The sequence below is a fragment of the Sapajus apella genome, unplaced genomic scaffold, assembly GCF_009761245.1.
Source record: "Sapajus apella isolate SASKATOON/1434 unplaced genomic scaffold, GSC_monkey_1.0 scaffold32, whole genome shotgun sequence".
NCBI lineage: Eukaryota > Metazoa > Chordata > Mammalia > Primates > Cebidae > Sapajus > Sapajus apella.
The window spans coordinates 1,375,059-1,393,443 of NW_022436972.1; the positions used below are offsets into that span (position 1 = coordinate 1,375,059).

General features: G+C 36.7%; 1 protein-coding gene across 3 annotated transcripts in view; it reads right to left on the bottom strand.

Moving 5' to 3' along the window:
• LNX2 (ligand of numb-protein X 2) overlaps window positions 1–18,385 on the bottom strand; it is a 73,068-nt gene that overhangs the window by 18,952 nt on the left and 35,731 nt on the right. For all 3 annotated transcript variants that reach the window (XM_032294378.1, XM_032294377.1, XM_032294376.1), the window contains 3 exons: window positions 16,444–16,950; window positions 3,710–3,957; window positions 2,239–2,438 (listed from right to left, as the gene is read on the bottom strand). In XM_032294378.1, the coding sequence (XP_032150269.1) occupies window positions 2,239–2,438; window positions 3,710–3,957; window positions 16,444–16,850 (855 nt within the window). In that variant the 5' untranslated portion in view covers window positions 16,851–16,950. The remainder of the gene's footprint in view (window positions 1–2,238; window positions 2,439–3,709; window positions 3,958–16,443; window positions 16,951–18,385) is intronic.

Sequence of the window (18,385 nt, forward strand, 5' to 3'; positions counted from 1 at the left end):
TTTAGCTAAAAAGCCCGGAAGTGGGTGAGTCAAAGAACACTGGGCTGCAGAAAAGGACTATCTGGCTTTCCTGGTCTTGACCGCCAAAATGTCAAGATGTCTGGGAGGATGATGCTGGGAAATGAGCTGTAGGAGTCCCTCTGAAAAATCAGGTCAGGAGCTAGGATGTAAGAAATTCAAGGGGTCCTGCAAGTTGTGCCAGCCTGTGCAGCTAGAGTACTAGCAGCTAGGATAACTAAACAGCTAGCTATGACAGGATCAGAAATCTGATTTTATATAAGCTGGATTAGTTATGTTCCTGTATTCCTCTATTTCCTCTAAGTATTTAGTAAAAAACAAAACACTTTTTGAAAGTTCAGTCTGTCTCAGCCATGGTAGGGGTAATGAAGGAAGGGTTTTGGCCTCAGTGTTAATCATTTTCAGGAATAATACACCATGAAAAGCAGCATACAAACGGGAGTGGAAACCAAACCCAAGAATCCTTAGCAGGAAGATCAATCCTGGCTGCCTTTGTAGCCTTCCCCAGCCCCAAGTCTAAAGATTTCCTTTCAAGAACTAAAAACACTAACCAAGTTTTTGTTTTAATAAAAAAGATGGCTATTCCCAATGGCATGTTATATTCAAATTCACTCTTTTATTGACTCAGCAAGTGTTTTCTGAGCACTTACTTATTATAAGCTATGAGAAATCTGTTTCATAATCTGTACCGTTAGGGTGGTTGCAGTTACCACAGATCATGCCTACATATGTGAAATGTTCACATAATTTACTGTAACTGATCACGTGCCAAGTGATGAAGAGAAAAGCGATGAATACTAATAACTAATGTAGGAAGAATCAGTATGGGGGAGAATGGCTGAACAAAAGCTTTAAGGATGAAGGTGATCAGACTGGTGCATGAGATGAGGACAGTTTGCAGTGTGGGAATAAGGTGTTTGCAGGAATAAGATTGCTATGTCTGGCTCTTCTGCTGGATTATACATTCCATGAGGACAGGTCAGTATTTTGCTCTGAAATGTACCACCAGCAACTAGTACAGTGCTCAGAACATCATGAGAAATGAATAAGCTAGTGTGCCTGAAATAAAGAGATTAAGAAGACAGGTTATATAAGAGACCATAGAGGACCAGGACTATTAGATTAATCAGTCTGGACTTGACCTCCTAGCTGAATCTTTGCAAGGCAAGCAGGGTTACGGATGTATTAAACTGGTAGTGATTGTGTCAGATTTAAGGGAGAAGAGTGGAGGCAGAAGTATATAATAGGGTATTATACTAAATTAGATATCAAGTAATGAAGTCCTAGACTCCAGAAGTGGCAGGGAAATGGAAGTAGGGGGTAGGTATCAACAGGTCATGGTGAAGGACTGAATCCACAAATCCAAGGAGAGAGGAGTCCCTGTGCTTGGGTTGGCAGAAAATATTTTTTCTTATTTCTTCTCTCTCCTAGAAGTTATCCATTTTTTAAGCTTTAATAATTATCATCCTTGTATGATGTAAATGTTCCAGGCCAGCATTAACATAAACTCCGGTCTTGTAGAATTCTTACCATCCTCCTACGCTCATCTCAACATGCCCTCTAATAAAATACCTTGTCCCATGCTAGTTCTTTTTTGAGAATACCTGTTTCTTGCTAAAGATCATCTTCTGAAAGGGAAAACAGTAAGGGGAACAACGGGATTACTGAAAATGCAGAATTAGACTGTCTGCTGGGGAAAGTGCATTAGGGGGTTGACAGGAGATGACTGTAAGATTTCTGAACTCTATCTTACATTCTGTGGTATAAATTATGAGTGTTGCGTGGTTTTTTCTTTTCTAGATTTTAGTAATCTGTGCAGAAATGGATAATTCTAACAATGAAGGTAATGAATGGGAAAACGGGGTGTAATAAAGCCAATGAGATGATAATTTCGACATGGATGAAAGTGGCCCTTGAACAGCTACTCAAGAAGTCCAAGCAGGAAGAGGCTAGCCAGACCAGGGAAGAGTCTAGCTAGCTCAGGGAGCCTGAGATCACATGCCAAGCCACATCACATGCAGAAATGAAAATTAAGGTACGAAGAAAAAAAATATTCCGTGTATATTGGAAAATAACACAAATTTATAGATAAATTCTGATGTTTTGCATATAGAAACAGCAAAACTACCTATATATAATTTAGGTTCCATAACAGAATTTTCTAAGGTTTAAGTATAAGAACAAAAGGGCGCACGTTAACAGAATAATTAAAACTGATACCTGAAGAATCTGGTCTCCAGCAAGGAGTCTCCCATCTCTGGCGATGACCCCATCCCGATAGACCTCCTGGATGACAATGTTAATCAATGGTGTTTCATTGCCACCCACAATGCTGATTCCTAACTGAATGTAAGGATTGGACCGATGAATTTCAATCGTGGTGATTTCTCCTTCTGGTAAACTAAGTGGCTGTTGTGTGGCTGCCAAGTTAAAAATCAGACAGAGAAAAACATATGTCAAAAAAACCCCCCAACAATTTATATTCTGATTATCTTCAGGTAAATATGTCATATTAATACATGATTAACAGCTAAGCAACAAAGAAACAAAAGGATAAGAAACAAAATGACAAAATATCTGTATGTTAAGATTATCTAAAGATTTTCTCTACCAAAAGTGATCAGTAAATAACTAATAAATAGCTACTATGTGTCAGATCACTAGGGATGACACAGTGATCTGATTAAGAAATATGAAAAGAAAGTCATTCTGCCTAACTGATGAGAGAAAGTATGGACCATGAAACATGTACAAAATGCAAGGCAGTACAATGGAAACACTAGCTCTATGGCATAGAAATAGCACAGATGTTGAGAGAGTAGCCAAATCAAGCTCCTAAGAAGAGGTGGGTCTTGAACAGAGCCGTAGGAAACAAAGAAGATGCATAGTTGCGGCAAGGAAAATTCAAATTTGTAGTAGAGCTGGAAAAAGAAAATCATTTTTAAAAGGAAATACCAAGGGCCAACTACCATGATATGCCCAAGATCCATGACTACAGGCCTTCTGTTAACTTCCTAGTGGGTTATAGAGCAGTAGCCGGCACCAGAGGCGTATAATGGTAAGAAGCATGGTCTTGGAATCAGATACAAGCCCAGTTATTTACTGGTTGCATAAACTTAACCAATTAATCTCTTGAGCCTCAGTTTTCTTGTTAAAAAAAAAAACCCAAAACTTAAAATGCTATAAAGCATCTAAACAGTCAATAGATATAAAATGTTTGGCACAGTGCCTGACACAGAATAGCATTTAATCTGAGCTCTGTATTTTGTGTTGTTCTTGATGTTGACTTCTTAGGACAAGAAGTGAAGTTTCTGAACACACACACACAGACAGTAAGAACCATGAGAATAGGTGGTGAGTTCACAGACTGCAACAGAAAAGGGATGGGTTAGGACCACCCGCCTCTGGGGTAAAATTTGTGATTTGTTTCTAAAATGTAGACTGTTAGGAGGCTTCTGTATGTAGAGAGTGCTGGTTTGTATTAGAGAGAGTGCTGTTTGATTAGTGAAGATTGTACAATGAAAAGGGTGAATGATGTACATAAATTACATCTCAATAAAGTTTTTTTCTTTGTTTTTGTTATTTATTTTTCTTTAAGTTTTTTTCCCCCTTAAAGAAAAAAGTATGTGTTGGGCAAGTAGCGGGAAGAAAGGAAACAGGTGAAATACACAAGGAGTTGCGCCACACATACCGTCAGCTCCAGCACTCTCCTCAAAGGCAGGGTTGTCAAGGCCAGGCTCCTCACTCCATGCGGAAAGAGACGCTGATGTCAAGTGCCGCTCCACAGGCACTGTGCCTGTCCCCAAACAGTCCGTTTCTGGAGATAAGGTAACTGCAGGATCTAGTATCGTGGGCCCATTTTCATTCTCAATGTCTGCCTGAGTTTTACTAGTTTTCCTTCTTTCCAGGGCAACTCTCCGATGAGAAGCTCCAGGACATCTAGAAAAAGAATATCAGATGGTTTCCAGATGATTTTGAAAACAAACAAACAAAATAGAAGGGGGGACTAAGAGCTTGTACCACAACAAAAGAGTGGCCACAGCTTCTACACAAACAGAACCAGAAGCCAGAAGTACCTACAGGCAGTACATAGTTGCGATCCTAATCTCCACTCACACTCGGTTCTTATTGCTCCACAGAGCAAATAATCAAAAACAGAAGGTATTAGCATGAACAATGGTTGGGTATGTATCTCAAAGAATAAGCCAATTAAAAATTGTACGCAGGTATATACTTGCCACCAGAAAAGATGCTAATAGTCGTCTCAGTACTGCAAGAATTATTCTAAAATTCTGATTACATAACCCCTTTATAGGTCAAATGGCTTAACCACAGCAGTGAAATCAGCAGTCTTCCCCCACAAGTGGTTGCTCCTGACTTAGACTTGATTGTGTCACCATGCTTCTACACTCTTCACAGACACACGAGACACTCATTAATTAGTGGAAGCTTTACGACTGACAGGAAGACAAAGCAAAGACCCACATAATTTATTTTATGATAGACATGGAAAGAAAAACATGCCTCCTAGTTTGTGAAATTAGAATTTCAACAGAATTATAGATATGCTACATAAACTGAAGAATATATTCCAAGTACTTGGGAAGCTTACATAAAATACCCAGAAATCACAACCTTTAAGTTGTTTGTTTTTATTTATTTAAGCAAATAAAAGGAGCAGATGGATGCCTGTTTTTAAGCTTAAAGGCTCTATATAACAAATTTTTAAAATGATGTCAAGGGGCCAGTGCCTTTCCACTGGACACCTTGACTGACAGTGACTAATATCTAGTTTGAAGGATGGAGGGAGGACAAGAAGATCAGTTAAGGAAAGTTGGACACATAAACCTGAGGCCTACCATGACTCTACAGATACCACCTGCTTTGGTTGTAATTAGCTACAGTAATGCTTGGTAGGATAGGTAATCACAGACCTTATGCCTAGGGTTGCAGACCTTCACTCAACAATATTTTTTTAAAATCCAAAATTTCTAACACAATAAAATACAGAATTAAATTCAATTAAAACTAAAAACAATCCCTTAACTATAAAAATAATGCATTTTCCCTCCTGAAGATTTCTTTTAAGTCCTGGATTTCAAGTTCTTGAAAAGGATTCACTATGAAATGTCTTTATTCACCTTTCTCTCATTTCTTGTTTTCCCTACACCTTGTTAAGAAGGGGACAAATGGTTTTCTCCTCTGTGTTGTTGTGCAGCAATCCAGGGAATGCTCTTCCAAGGGCCTGACAACTGTTTTTGAAAATTAGATCATAAAAAAATTACTTGTGTCAAGTAAACAGGTTTAATAAAAAATACATTTTTAAAGTATGTTATTCAAAAAAAGTTGAGGCAAAAACTGGACCATAAAAATTGTATGACTGAAAAAGACAGATAAAGATTTAATTTACAACAACCACACCACACACAAGTACCTACATAAGAGTAGCTGGTCTTCAATGGAAAAAATGAACCAGGAACAGAAACCGAAGAGGAAATACAAACAGATTATGTACACCTGGGAATTAGTCTAGCTAACAACTCTACGCCCTCACAAACTAAATAATAAGGCCTATCTTATAGTTATTAAACATACAAAAATAACTTTTCAAAGGAAACGCTAAAGTTGTTAGAAAGTCAAAGTAATGGGTATACCTAAATTCAGTACGACAGCAAACCGCTAACAGAAACTAAAGAAAAATATTAAAAATGACATCATGTAAAATATGGAGAATATGTCACTCAGCATTAGAAGAGGAAAGCTATAGATAGAACATTTGGGAAAACCCATATTTAAATGAGACGGATCAACCGAGTAGATGAAATTGAACAACTAGACGGAAGGAGAGTAGGAGAGAATGCAAACTTAACCAGGGAGATAAACGTGTCAACAACAAAAAGTGACCAATAGTGCAAATGGCCACAGAAAGGGCAAATAAAAATAAGGACCAAAAAGTGTGGGTTGATTTGGCAATCAGAAGGTAACCTCAGAAAGAACACTTTCATGGATGTGGGCAAAAGACCAGATTATACTACTAGCATTTCTGTTAACATAATATATGCATTCTAGAAAAACTGCAACAGGGCTTAAAGGAAAAAAAGAGTTGGGGTAGACCACTCAAAACCTGTGTATTGGGGAACAGGAAATGGCTACTAATGAGTATTGGCTTTCTTTTAGGTATGCTGAGAATGTTCCAAAAATTGGATTTTGATGATGGTCACACAATTCTGTGAATGCACTAAAAAGCACTGAATTGCACACTTTAAATAAAGTGTGCAACTTATAATAAATTTATAAAATAGGTGAATTTTTTTATGTGGAAACAGGTGAATATTATGATATGTGAAATACATCTCAATAAAGCTGTATTTTAAAAAAACCATTAGGGAATGACTAGATCAGAGCAGGCTTGGACAGAAAAAAAGCTCAGACAGCTCAGAGCCATCATCCCTCGAGTTGCAAATACTTGGAACTGAAAGAGAAATGAAAATCCTAACATTTGTGGAGTGCCTAATTTGTGCCAATCACTTAGGTAACAACCTTTATATACATTATTTCATTAAATCCTCACAATCACTCTGTTATCCCCATTTAACAAATGGGAAACTTGAGACTTAACCAACTAAGCCAACATCACACAGCTATTAAATTGCAGAGCCATAATCCAAACAAACTCAGATCTGATTTCAAAGGCTTCTAGCTTCTGTTCTTGCCAGCATATCATACTAAATTCATTCATATGTTGTTCTTTTTCTAGGCCTTGGGAAAATATAAATTGAATTTCTTCTAAAAACTTGTACCCAGAAACACAATTACAGACTGTTGGGGTTAGAAGGATCTTAGTGATCATTAAAAAACAGAAATCAAAAAACAAAAACATATCCAGCTTTGGAAATGGAGCATTTAAGAACACAAACTGAAACTGCACTGGGGAAGGTGACTTGGTTTATTCAGGCAAGTAACTCAATGTAGCAGGAGACTACTACAGAGGACATCAAAAATAAAAACGATAGAATAGAAAAGCATGTGACACTCAGACTGAGGTAGGCACATGCTGAGACCATGCAGATGGGAGTGGAGCTCTGAGACAGTGGGCTGCAGAGGCAGTGCAACCTGCCAGTGGCTGAGGGCTGCGCCTCCCAAGGCAGGGATCTGAACATGTAGGTGCGTTTTTTAAATTTTCTTGAAATAAAACCAAAATGCTCCTGTAGCAGCCAAGACCCAAATAGGGATTTTTCCTTTCCTGCTGAGGGTTGTTCTTCTATTTTCAGTATTCTCGCTCTCCTCATGAAGAAAAAATTACATATGGACTAATTTGATTTATGCTACAGTGACAAGATTCCCTGATAACAACTGCATATGAGCTACTTCACACTAGGAAGCACGTGGTGTAACAACACACTGTATCACTGTCAGTAGTATTAGTATTAGTAGCAGGGGTGGTGGTAGTGCAGTAGAAACAATGCATACTAAACATTGCACAATGCCAGTTATTTTATGAAGCTGAAAGAATGTGAGCACCTTAGAATCAAGAAAAATGACAAAAATAGCTAGGAAAAAAATAATTCAAGTCATGTCAGTGAAAATGGTGAATTAAGAATATCTGAAAAGTCTCTCCTCCATAAAGGCAATGATTACACTGGAAGAAATTGTCAGAACCAAACATTTCTGAATTCTGGAAATTAGTCAAAGAATTATAGCAATTGGGAGAATATTTGTTCAAGAAAAATGGCCAACTCTCAGTAAGAACAGAGACCTTTGTAGCATTTCAGTTTACCCTATTGCGATCCTCACCTCCCCAGCATATTGGAAAAGCAATAGCCCACATCACAGTGGAAATCAGGAGGCTGGCAGACACTGGAAGAGCAGACTGGAGAGCCTTCACAGCCCCATTCCCAGAGATCTGTTATTAACTGACCTGTCTATGGTTCCCCTTGTGTGCTTGTCTTTTTTCTTCTTTTCCCTGTACTTGCTTCCTGCATGACTGTGTGTCTGTCTTACCCAGGGCAAACTTCCTTTTCATTGGGGGCATTTGTTAAAAAAAAAAAAAAAATCAGAGGTAACTGTTGAAGACTGTGGCTACCTGAACACAAATAAAAAGCTAATCAGAATGTTTAAAAGGAAGAGCCAGGGAATGAAACATCCATAGAGGTTCAGCTACGTTCAGGGCTGTGTGCACAGCGAAGACCCACGAAGGCCTAAACTCTCACTTCCAGCTGATCCTGAAGATCTGTGAAGGCAGGAAATGAAGACTAAGGTGGAGCTGTCAACTGCCTGAGTGTTGAAGGTATGGCATGCCCCACCATGCACACAGAGTCCCTATCAAAGAAGGGGAGATTTTTTATCTCAGGTATTTAAAGAATTCTCTGTCCAATTATTATCTGTCCAGTATACTAAATGAACAGAGATTTTTTTTTTTTTAACAGGATTAGTTCATAAGAGTCACGTAGCAAACAAACAACAAGTCTGAGGAAGGAGAAGAATCTAGTTTTCTGAGTTGCCACATTATATTATTTTAAATGTCCACTGTTCAATACAAAATTAAGATACATGCAAAGAAGCAAGTACAGCCCATTCACAGGGGGAAAAAAAAAAAAGGCCGCCAACAGAAACTGTCCCTAAGGAAGCCCAGGTATTAGCTTTATCAGAGAATAACTTAAATCGGCTATTTTAGATACAGTCAAAGAAGTAAAGGAAACCATATCTAAAGAACTAAGAACTAAAGAAAAATATGAGAATGATGTCTTACCAAAAAGAAAATATCAATAAAGAAACATTAAGTAATAATAAAGAACTAAATGGAAATCCTGGAGTTAAAAAGTTTAATGAAAAAGAATGCACAGCTGGGCGCTTTAACCCCAGCACTTTGGGAGGCTGAGGCGGGTAGATCACTTGGGGTCAGGAGTTCTTCAAGACCAGCCTGACCAATGTGGTGAAACTCCATCTCTACTAAAAATACAAAATTAGCCGGGTGCAGTGGCACACGCCTGTAATCTCAGCTACTTGGGAGGCTGAGGCAGGAGAATCACTTGAACCCAGAAGGCAGAGGTTGCAGTGAGCTAAGATTGTGCCACTGCACTCCAGCCTGGGCAACAAGAGCAAAACTCTGTCTTCAAAAATGAAAACAAACAAACAAAAAAGGAATTCACTAGAAGTTCAACAGCAGAACTGAACTGGAAGAAAGAACTGGCAACCTTGCAGATAGGTTGAGATTAATCAGTCTGAGGAACAGAAAAGAATAGCAAAAAAAAAAAAGAACAGGGTCTTGAGGGACACCATTAAGAGAATAAACATGCATAATGGGAGTTCCAAAAGGAGAGAGAGCTAAAGGAGCAGAAAGAACATTTGAAGAAATAATAACCAAAATCTTCCCAATTTAACGAAAAACATTTATCTACACATCCAAGACACTTAATAAACTCCAAGTAGGAAAACTAGAAGATATCCACACTTAGACATCTCATAATAAAACTGTTGAAAGCCAAAGACAAGGAATCTTGAAAAAGCAAGAAGAGCAGCTCATCACAAGGAAAGGATCCTCAATAGTATCTGATGATATCTCTTCACAAACCATGGAGACTAGAAGGCAGTGGGATGACATAATGAAAATTCTGAGGGAGGGGAAGGGAGAGAAGGGGAGAAAACGCTCAAGCAAGAAGTCTATATCCAGTAGATTTCAAAAATAAAAGATAAATTAAGACATTCCTAGGTAAAAACAAAATGTTTGTTGGCAGCATGCTTAACCTACGAGAAACACTAAAAGAAGTCCATAAGGCTGATGTGAAAGGACACTAAACAATAACTCAAGTTCATGTGAAAAAATGAATTATTTTATTTGGTTTGTAATTCTTTTACTCCTATCTGATTTAAAAGAAAAACCACATAAAGCAATAATTCTGTGCTGATGGGCATAGAATGTGTAAAGATAAAACTTGTATCTCTACACAATAATAGCACACAGAAGGGGAGAGAGAATGGAAGTTTTTGTATACTAGTTGTGATGGATAGTTTTATGTGTCAACTGAGTGGGCCATGGGGTATCCAGATTCAACATTGTTTCTGGGTGTGTCTGTGAGGCTGTTTTTAGATAAGAATAGCAAGTGAATCAGTGGACTCAGTAAAGTATAAAGTAGATTGCCCTCCCCAATGTGGTTGGGCATCATTCCATCCTTTCAGCGCCTAAAGAAAATAGAAGGTGGAGGAAGGAGAAATTCATTCCTTATTTTCCTCCTTACTGCTTGAGCTGTGACATCTCATCTCCTGCCCTCAGACTGGGATCGCTGGCTCTCCTGGTTCTCAGAACTTCTGACTGAGAAGGTCTGAATTATGCTACTGACTTTCTGGGGTTGCCAGCTTGCAGACAGCAGAATGTGTAATTTTTCAGACTCCAAAATCACGTCAGCCAATTCCTTATATATTGGTTTTAATTCCTTAGAGATCCCTGACTAATTCATCAGCGAAAATTAAGCTGGTACTCATTTGAGCTAGACTGCTAAAAACTAGGATGTTAATTGTAAGCCCCAGGGTAACCACTAAGAAAATAATTTTAATTAAAAGAAATGACAGGGGAATTAAAATAGCATATTAAAAATATTTAACACAAATGGAAGAAATGGAAGAAAAAGAAATAAGACACATAGAAACAAACAGTAAAATAGCAAACTGCCTACCTTATCAGTAATTACATTAAATTACATGAATTAAATATCCCAATAAAAAGTCTGAATGGCAGAATGGGTTATAAGAAACATAGTCCAACTGTCTATAACAGACATACTTCAGATTTGAAATCATAAACCAAAAGACAGAAAAACATATCAAGAAGATACAACAATTATAAACAGCAGCCCCAAAAGACATAAAGCAAAAAATGACAAAGAGAGAAATAGACAAATTAGCAATAAAGCTATTGATACTCGACTTTCAATGACAGTAGAACAACTAGACATGGAACCACAAAATATACCCTTTAACATTATAAACCAATTAGACCTAATAGACATATGGAGCACTCTACCCATTAATAGCAGAATACATATTATTCCCAAGTACACACAGGACATTTTCCAAGACAGACCACATACTAGGCCATTTTTAAAAAGGCCTCAAGCTACGCACAGTGGCTCATGCCTGTAATCCTAGTACTCTGGGAGGCCTAGGTGGTGGATCGCCTGAGCTCAGGAGTTTGAGACAAGGCTGGTGCAATATGGCAAGACCCCATCTCTACAAAAAATACAAAAAAAAAAAAAAAAATTAGTTGGGCATGGTGGCACGTGCCTGTAGTCCTAGCTACTCAGAAGGCTGAGGCACAAGAATCACTTGAATACAGAAGGTGGAGGTTGCAGTGAGCCAATATTGCACTGCTTGACTCTTGCCTGGGTGACAGAGCCAGATGCTGTCTCCAAAAAAAAAAAAAGGGGGGGGGCCTCAATAAAATTTAACGGCTTGAACGAAAAATACACATTATGATTTCCCATTGCAATTAATTCAAAATGGATCAAAAACTGAAATATAAAAGATAAAACTAGAAAACTCTTAGAAGAAGAGTTAGAGTTACATACATATAAATTTTTGTGACCTTGAATTGGACAATGTTTTCTTACATATGACACCAAAAGCACAAGCAAATAACAATTAACTTCATAAAAATTAGTTATTTGTTCTTTAAAGGACACAGGAAAGTGAAAAAGACAACTGACAGAATGGGAGAAGATATATGCAAATCATGTATCTGATAAGGGTCTAGTATCCAGAACACACAGAAAATTCTTATAACTTAGCAAAAAGACAAATAATCTAATATAAAAATGAACTAATGATGTTGAGCATGTCATGTGTTTTTTGGCCATTTGAATATCTTTGGAGAAATATCTATTTGAATATTTGAATATCTTTGAGAAATATCTATTCAAATATTTGAAATATCTATATCAAATATTTGAAATATCTATATCAAATATTTGAATATCTTTGGAGAAATATCTATTCAAATCCTTTGCCCATTTAAAATTGATTATTTATGTTTTCATTTCTAAGAGTTCTCTATATATTCTGGATACTAGACAATTATCATATACATGATTTGCAAATATGTATCTGCTTTTTTACACTATACATGAAAAAACAATACTGATAGTAATGTGCTAAACACAAACTTCCCTCCAAGTTAAAAGTGTGAATTTAAAAGTGCAATCATGCCTCAGCCTACCCTGACCCTTTTTTTCCTTTAGTTTTTCCTAGACCATCATCTAAAGCAGGGGTGTGCAATCTTTTGGCTTCCCTGGGCCACACTGGAAGAACTGTCTTGGTCCACATACAAAATACACTAACACTAATGATAGCAGATGAGCTTAAAAAAAGTCAGGGGGCATGGTGGCTCACGCCTGTAAGTCCAGCACTTTGGGAGGCTGAGGCAGGCAGATCACGAGGTCAAGAGATAGAGACCATCCTGGCCAACACAGTGAAACCCCGTCTCTACTAAAATACAAAAATTAGCTGGGTGTGGTGGTGCATGCCTACAGTCCTCAGGAGGCTGAGGCAAGAGAATTGCTTGAACCTGGGAGGCAGAGGTTGCAGTGAGCCGAGATCGTACCACTGCACTCCAGCCTGGTGCCTGGTGACAGAGTGAGACAGTCTCCAAAAAAAAAAAAAAAAAAAAAAAAAAATCCCGAAAACCTTTCTAGGCTGCATGCAATACGAGTTGAACAAGCTTGAACTTAAGGTTTTAAAACCATCTGATGAACAAGAAAAGGTCTCGGCAAGGAAAGAGGCTTCTTTAAAGGTTTTCTATTGTAAAAAATAGCATTATAATATATAATAGCATTAAACTGTAATTTTTAAGAGGAAAAGAGAAGTAATTCTAAATCCTGCCATAAACTAGGACACAAACACACAATTTAAAAACAACAACAACAATTAGCACTTAAAATTACCATAAGCTTAAATGTTAAATTGTTAAGGGTGGGTTGGAGATGAGTGGTAGTGGGTAGGCGGGATGCTATATAGCTGATGTTGCTTGGCAGAATTTCAAAGTAACAATTAAAATGTGACATATTTATTACAATATGTAGAATATTTTTCAAAGGCTTTATTTCTCTGTTCAAAGATAGAGACTGTCCATGTCTCTTAAAATTCTTGTTTCAATGTGTAATCAGTTAAAAATAGTAATTTTATTTAAAAATGCATTAATCTTTCATAAATATCTTATCCATAGGAGAAAAATGTCTGCTCTTCTCTAATCGAAACATATTTGTTAAGAGTAGAATTACATTCAAATAGGAAGGTGATCTTAAATGTGAAATTATTAAATTTATGCCAACTACTGCTAATGCTCTATTTCTACCAATAATTAAGAGATTCTTGTAAGCCCAAGCTCAACAGCAAAGTCACAGGACAGCCATGCAACTTTTATACAATGACTCATTGTTGCTGGCGCTAAAATTCTATGAATTTCAATGAAACTTACAGACCTACCAATTCCTAACAAACAAGTGAGACTGTATACTGAGAAGCCACAAACAGTCATAGTAATCATATTCTGTGCCTCAACTTCATTCTTCTTGCTAGTTTTTGTTGGTTTTAGAATATGGCTGCAAATTTTTTGACTTCCCATCATAAGGCAAAACCTATGTCCCCTTTCCTTGGATATGGGCGGGTTGAGGACTGCCAACAGAGAAGGGATGCCAGGTAACCTCAAGGCTAGATCATACGAGGCCATGCAGCCTACTAGAACACTGAATCACTATGTAAGAACTTTAAATACTCTGGGGCTATCTTGCTGGAAAGGCTACCTTAGCCTCTCCAGCTGATAAGTCCCACGCACCCAGTCATTCCCATCAAGGTGCCAGAAATGTGAATGAAGAAACCAACTTGGAAGTAGACTCTCCAGTTCCAACTGTTGCAGTCCCTGGCTTTCAGCGCTTTCCTGGCTGTGGCACACTTGTAACAGCAGAGACAAGACATCCCTGTTGCATCCTGTCTGCATCCTGACTCACAGAATCACAAATGCTTGTTGTTTAATGTCATTATGTCTGGGGTGGTTAGTTTCTCAGTAATGAATAACTGGAACATAGATCAACAATTTAATTGGACAAACGTTAGAAGACTGTCAACTTTGGGCAAATAAATTGAAAGACTAGTAAAGACATGGATCTGTTTCTAAAGGAATCTACAACCCAGCATTAGATTCTTACTTTCAGAGACTAACAATTAGAGAAGTATCTGGCACATCACAGATAATCAATATTTGCTGAATAAACAAATGAACTATGTTATTTAGAATTGAGCGTTGTATAATACACATTTCTACCTGAATTTCAATGTTTTTATTCAAAAGAATAGAGAAAGGTCAAACTGCTCATCACTATCTGTTCAAATGGCATATAAAAATCATATTACATTTTATAATTTTTTATCTTCATATATTCAATAATTACTCTTAGTTGTCTGTATCAGGCAAATCACCACCTTTTCCAATCATCCACCTTTTCATTGCATCTTTCATATTATAGGCCTAAGATACTTTGGAAACGATAAAATTGGTAACTCCGATATTAATGAGCACACCTGGAAAATGAAACCTTCAACTGGATATAACTGCTTAGCCTTTACCAACATGTACATGAAAGGACAGTTTTCAATTCCCAATGTTTTACATTATCATTATAAATGGTTTGATAGGAAACACTAGTAATACTTCAAGTGCAAATTAAATTCTTGAATGCATGTTAAAGGAATATTCCTAAAAATCTGTGAAACTGTTAATTTCAGCTCTCAAACTGATCTGACCAGTCAGTTTCTCTAACATCTCATGACTGATGTTAATAAAAGGGTTAGAAAAGAAGCCTATACCCTAAAAAGAACAGTTCTACTGAAAGAAGTAAGAAGTCTAAAATAGACACGTATACTCAAAAGACCAGTGTCAGTTTCCAGGAGGCCTCTGCCATCATGTTCAGATTCCATGCTTGCTGGTTACAGAAGATATTAAAAAAAGTAAGGCTACATTATTACATGCATTTTCAAAAGTCTGTCTATCCCACTCTATCTTAGCTCCTAGTTATGGATAATACAGTTTCGATTTAAGCACTTTCTCTATAAATCTAAATGTTTCTAACATTTTAATAATATGTTGGGTTTTTTTTTCATTGTTTCTCATGTCTTAATAAACTCTGATATTTAGAAATAAATATCAATAATTTATGATACAAATAATTCTGATATTTAAAAATAAATATCAATAATTTATTGATAAGGAATGAACACATATATTCATGTGCACATGAAACTCTGACTACTACACAGCAGTAGAGAACATGACTTGACCTATGATAGAGTCAACATGGTTTATTATAATAGTAAATAAGAATATTAAAGCTGAGTTTAACTATACTATTAACTAACTTATCTTTGTGACTCAGTCTCATTCATAAAATGAGAGGGATTAATCTCCTTCAAGTCTATAATTTTTTGTGTGAGTACAATAGCAAGCCATTTTATATCAGATTTATACCCTTACATCTAAATGCAGTATGATGTACTATGCATTGTTTTTCACAGCAATCAAGCAAGATTACTGCAGATTTATACTGTACAACTGGCTTAACTTGAAACTTAGAAATCAGTATTTCTGACATTTTATGTGATTCTACACAAATGACATATATTTTAACTCTTCCTAAGTTAAAGATCAAGTCTTTTGCCAAAATCAAATTATAAAACTCACAAAATAGCTAAATAAATTACTTAACCTTTTAAAAAGCTTTTATTAGAACAGAAATCCCCACTAAATATTTAGTCTTCCAACTCCTAGTTCTTGTTCAGTCTAGTCCCTGAACCCAGAACCTTTACAAGATCTTAGCAAATAAAATCATGTACTTATTTCCATACTGCAACAAAATTATGATTTTTATTGGCTGTATAATATCCTATTGAGTTTATGTACATAGTATTTTTTAATCCTTCCCTACTTTTAAGTGATTCCAATTGACCAAACTATACACAATGTTGTATTGAACATATTTACATACAATTTTTCCTTCTTTTAGATTATTTCCTTAGGATAATAAGCTAGATAAAAGATTTACATTTATAAAGCTTTTAAAAAACAAACTGCCAAATTGCCTTATAGAAACAATCTATCATAATATCCTGTCACTCATTTGAATATATCAGTTTCGTATTACACCAGCGGAACTACTAACAGGTATAAAACAGTACCTCCTCACTGCAGTTTTTATATTCACGTTTTTGATAAATAATAATGTTAAATGCTGTTCCATACAACTTACTTATTGGATCTCTTTCATACATGACTTGCCCATTTACTTACTAGTGCTTTGGTTCATTTTGTTTTAATCAACTTTTTATGTTCATTTGAACCACCTTTTTATAACATGTGGAGTTACTTCTTTCATATTTTTTGCTTACCTGTTTTTGAGATGTGCCTCCAGATCACAGCGTTGCATTACATCTTGGCACACTGAAGAAAATGGACATAAAACTAACAATTTGTCTAGGAGTTTATGAACTAGAATACTAGACTTCTTGCACAACTTAAAATGAAGTCTTTTCCGGTCCAACGGACAGAAATCTTTCTCTTGTAAAAAGTTTCTGAGGCACTTGTAGCAGAATGTATGTCCACAGGGGGTGTCCAGTGGTTGCAGCAGGGGCTGAAGGCAAATATGGCAGACTAGGTCATCATCCACTTCATTCTGGTAATTGTATAAGTGGTTTTCTCTTGTCCAGTGCTGTTGGCCACATTCAAAACACAGGGGGTTTAGAGAAGAGGAGGAAGTCTGTTCTACAGACACCATCTCATCACTTGTTGTTCCCATTTTGAATCAATTCTGTGTTCTCATGTGTTAGGCTTCCACTTCAGGCTTGGTTTCCTTTAACAGACAGGGATGTATCTGACTAAAGTCAAGCTGTGTTTTTCTAGATAAGCAAAACAAACACATTTAAAAAGTTAATTAATATCAATCAAGATAGGTTAAAAGTATCAATATATTATTGCTGGTCAGCTTTTCTTAGTAAAAAAATTAAAGGTTCATCAGGTAATAAATTAGTCACAAAAAATGAAATTAATTTTCTAGTTGGCTAAGAAGAATGACTTATACTGCCAATGTCTTTTTTATTTATTATAAGTTTTAAATATTTTATTTATTTGCTTTTTGAGTCAGGGTTTCACTCTGTCACCCAGTCTGGAGTGCAGTGGTGCAATCTTAGCTCACTGCAACCTCTGCCTCCCAGGATCAAGCGACTCTCCCAACTCAGCCTCTGAGTAGCTGGGACTACAGGTGCACACCATCATGCCCTGCTAATTTTTTGTATTTTTTTGTAGAGACGGGGTGTTGCCCAGGCTGGTCTTGAATTCCTGGACTCAAGCTATCAGTCCATCTGAGCCTCCCAAAGTGCTAGGATTACAAGTGTAAGCCACTGTGTGCCTGGCCCCCACTGCCAAGTTCTTGATGAAAAAACAACTTGTGATGAAAGGTAAAGACACCATATATTATATAGTGTGACATAAGAAACAATCTGCTTGTTTTACTGACTGAAATCCCCAAATAAGTCATGTTCAACGGTAGTTTTAAAGCCAATTAATCTACATTATGTGCTAATAGTAATGCTGTTTGAGGTATATAATACATTTGCATGTCATTCTAGACCTGCTTCTCTGCTTCTGATTGACTATGCGTTTACAGTACAATACCAAAGATTGTGTCTTTAAAATGTAGTCTCAAGGATAATTCAGAATCAACTAACACAGGAACAGAAAACTAAACACCACATGTTCTCACTCATAAATGCAAGTTGAACAATGGGAACACATAGACACAGGGAGGGGAACATCACACACTGGGGACTGTCGGTGGGGGGGAGGGAGGGGAGGGATAGCATTAGGAGTAATACCTAATGTAGATGACGGGTTGATGGGGCAGCAAACCACCATGGCACGTGTATACCTATGTAACAAACCTGCATGTTCTGCACATGTATCCCACAACTTAAAGTATAATAATTTTTAAAAAAGACCTTTTCTCAGCACTATAGGAAAACTGAACTTCAAAATATGATTTGAATACTCTCTCCATATGTAACACAGATTATAGAAAGATATATCTGCATAGCATATATAAATAACAATGCAAACTCTGCAAAGTACAATACTATTTTATTCTATTGGAAGGAAAAAAAAAACCTGCTGTAATTCAGTTAATCAGATAAGATGTGTTATACATTTCAATTCCACCTCATATTATTCCATACTTCGATTTGGGCTTGCTTACTCAGAGCAGTAATCTACATGTGTGTGCATGTGTCCTCTCCAATATAAGTTTTTTTTTTTTTTTTTTTTTTTTTTTTTTTTTTT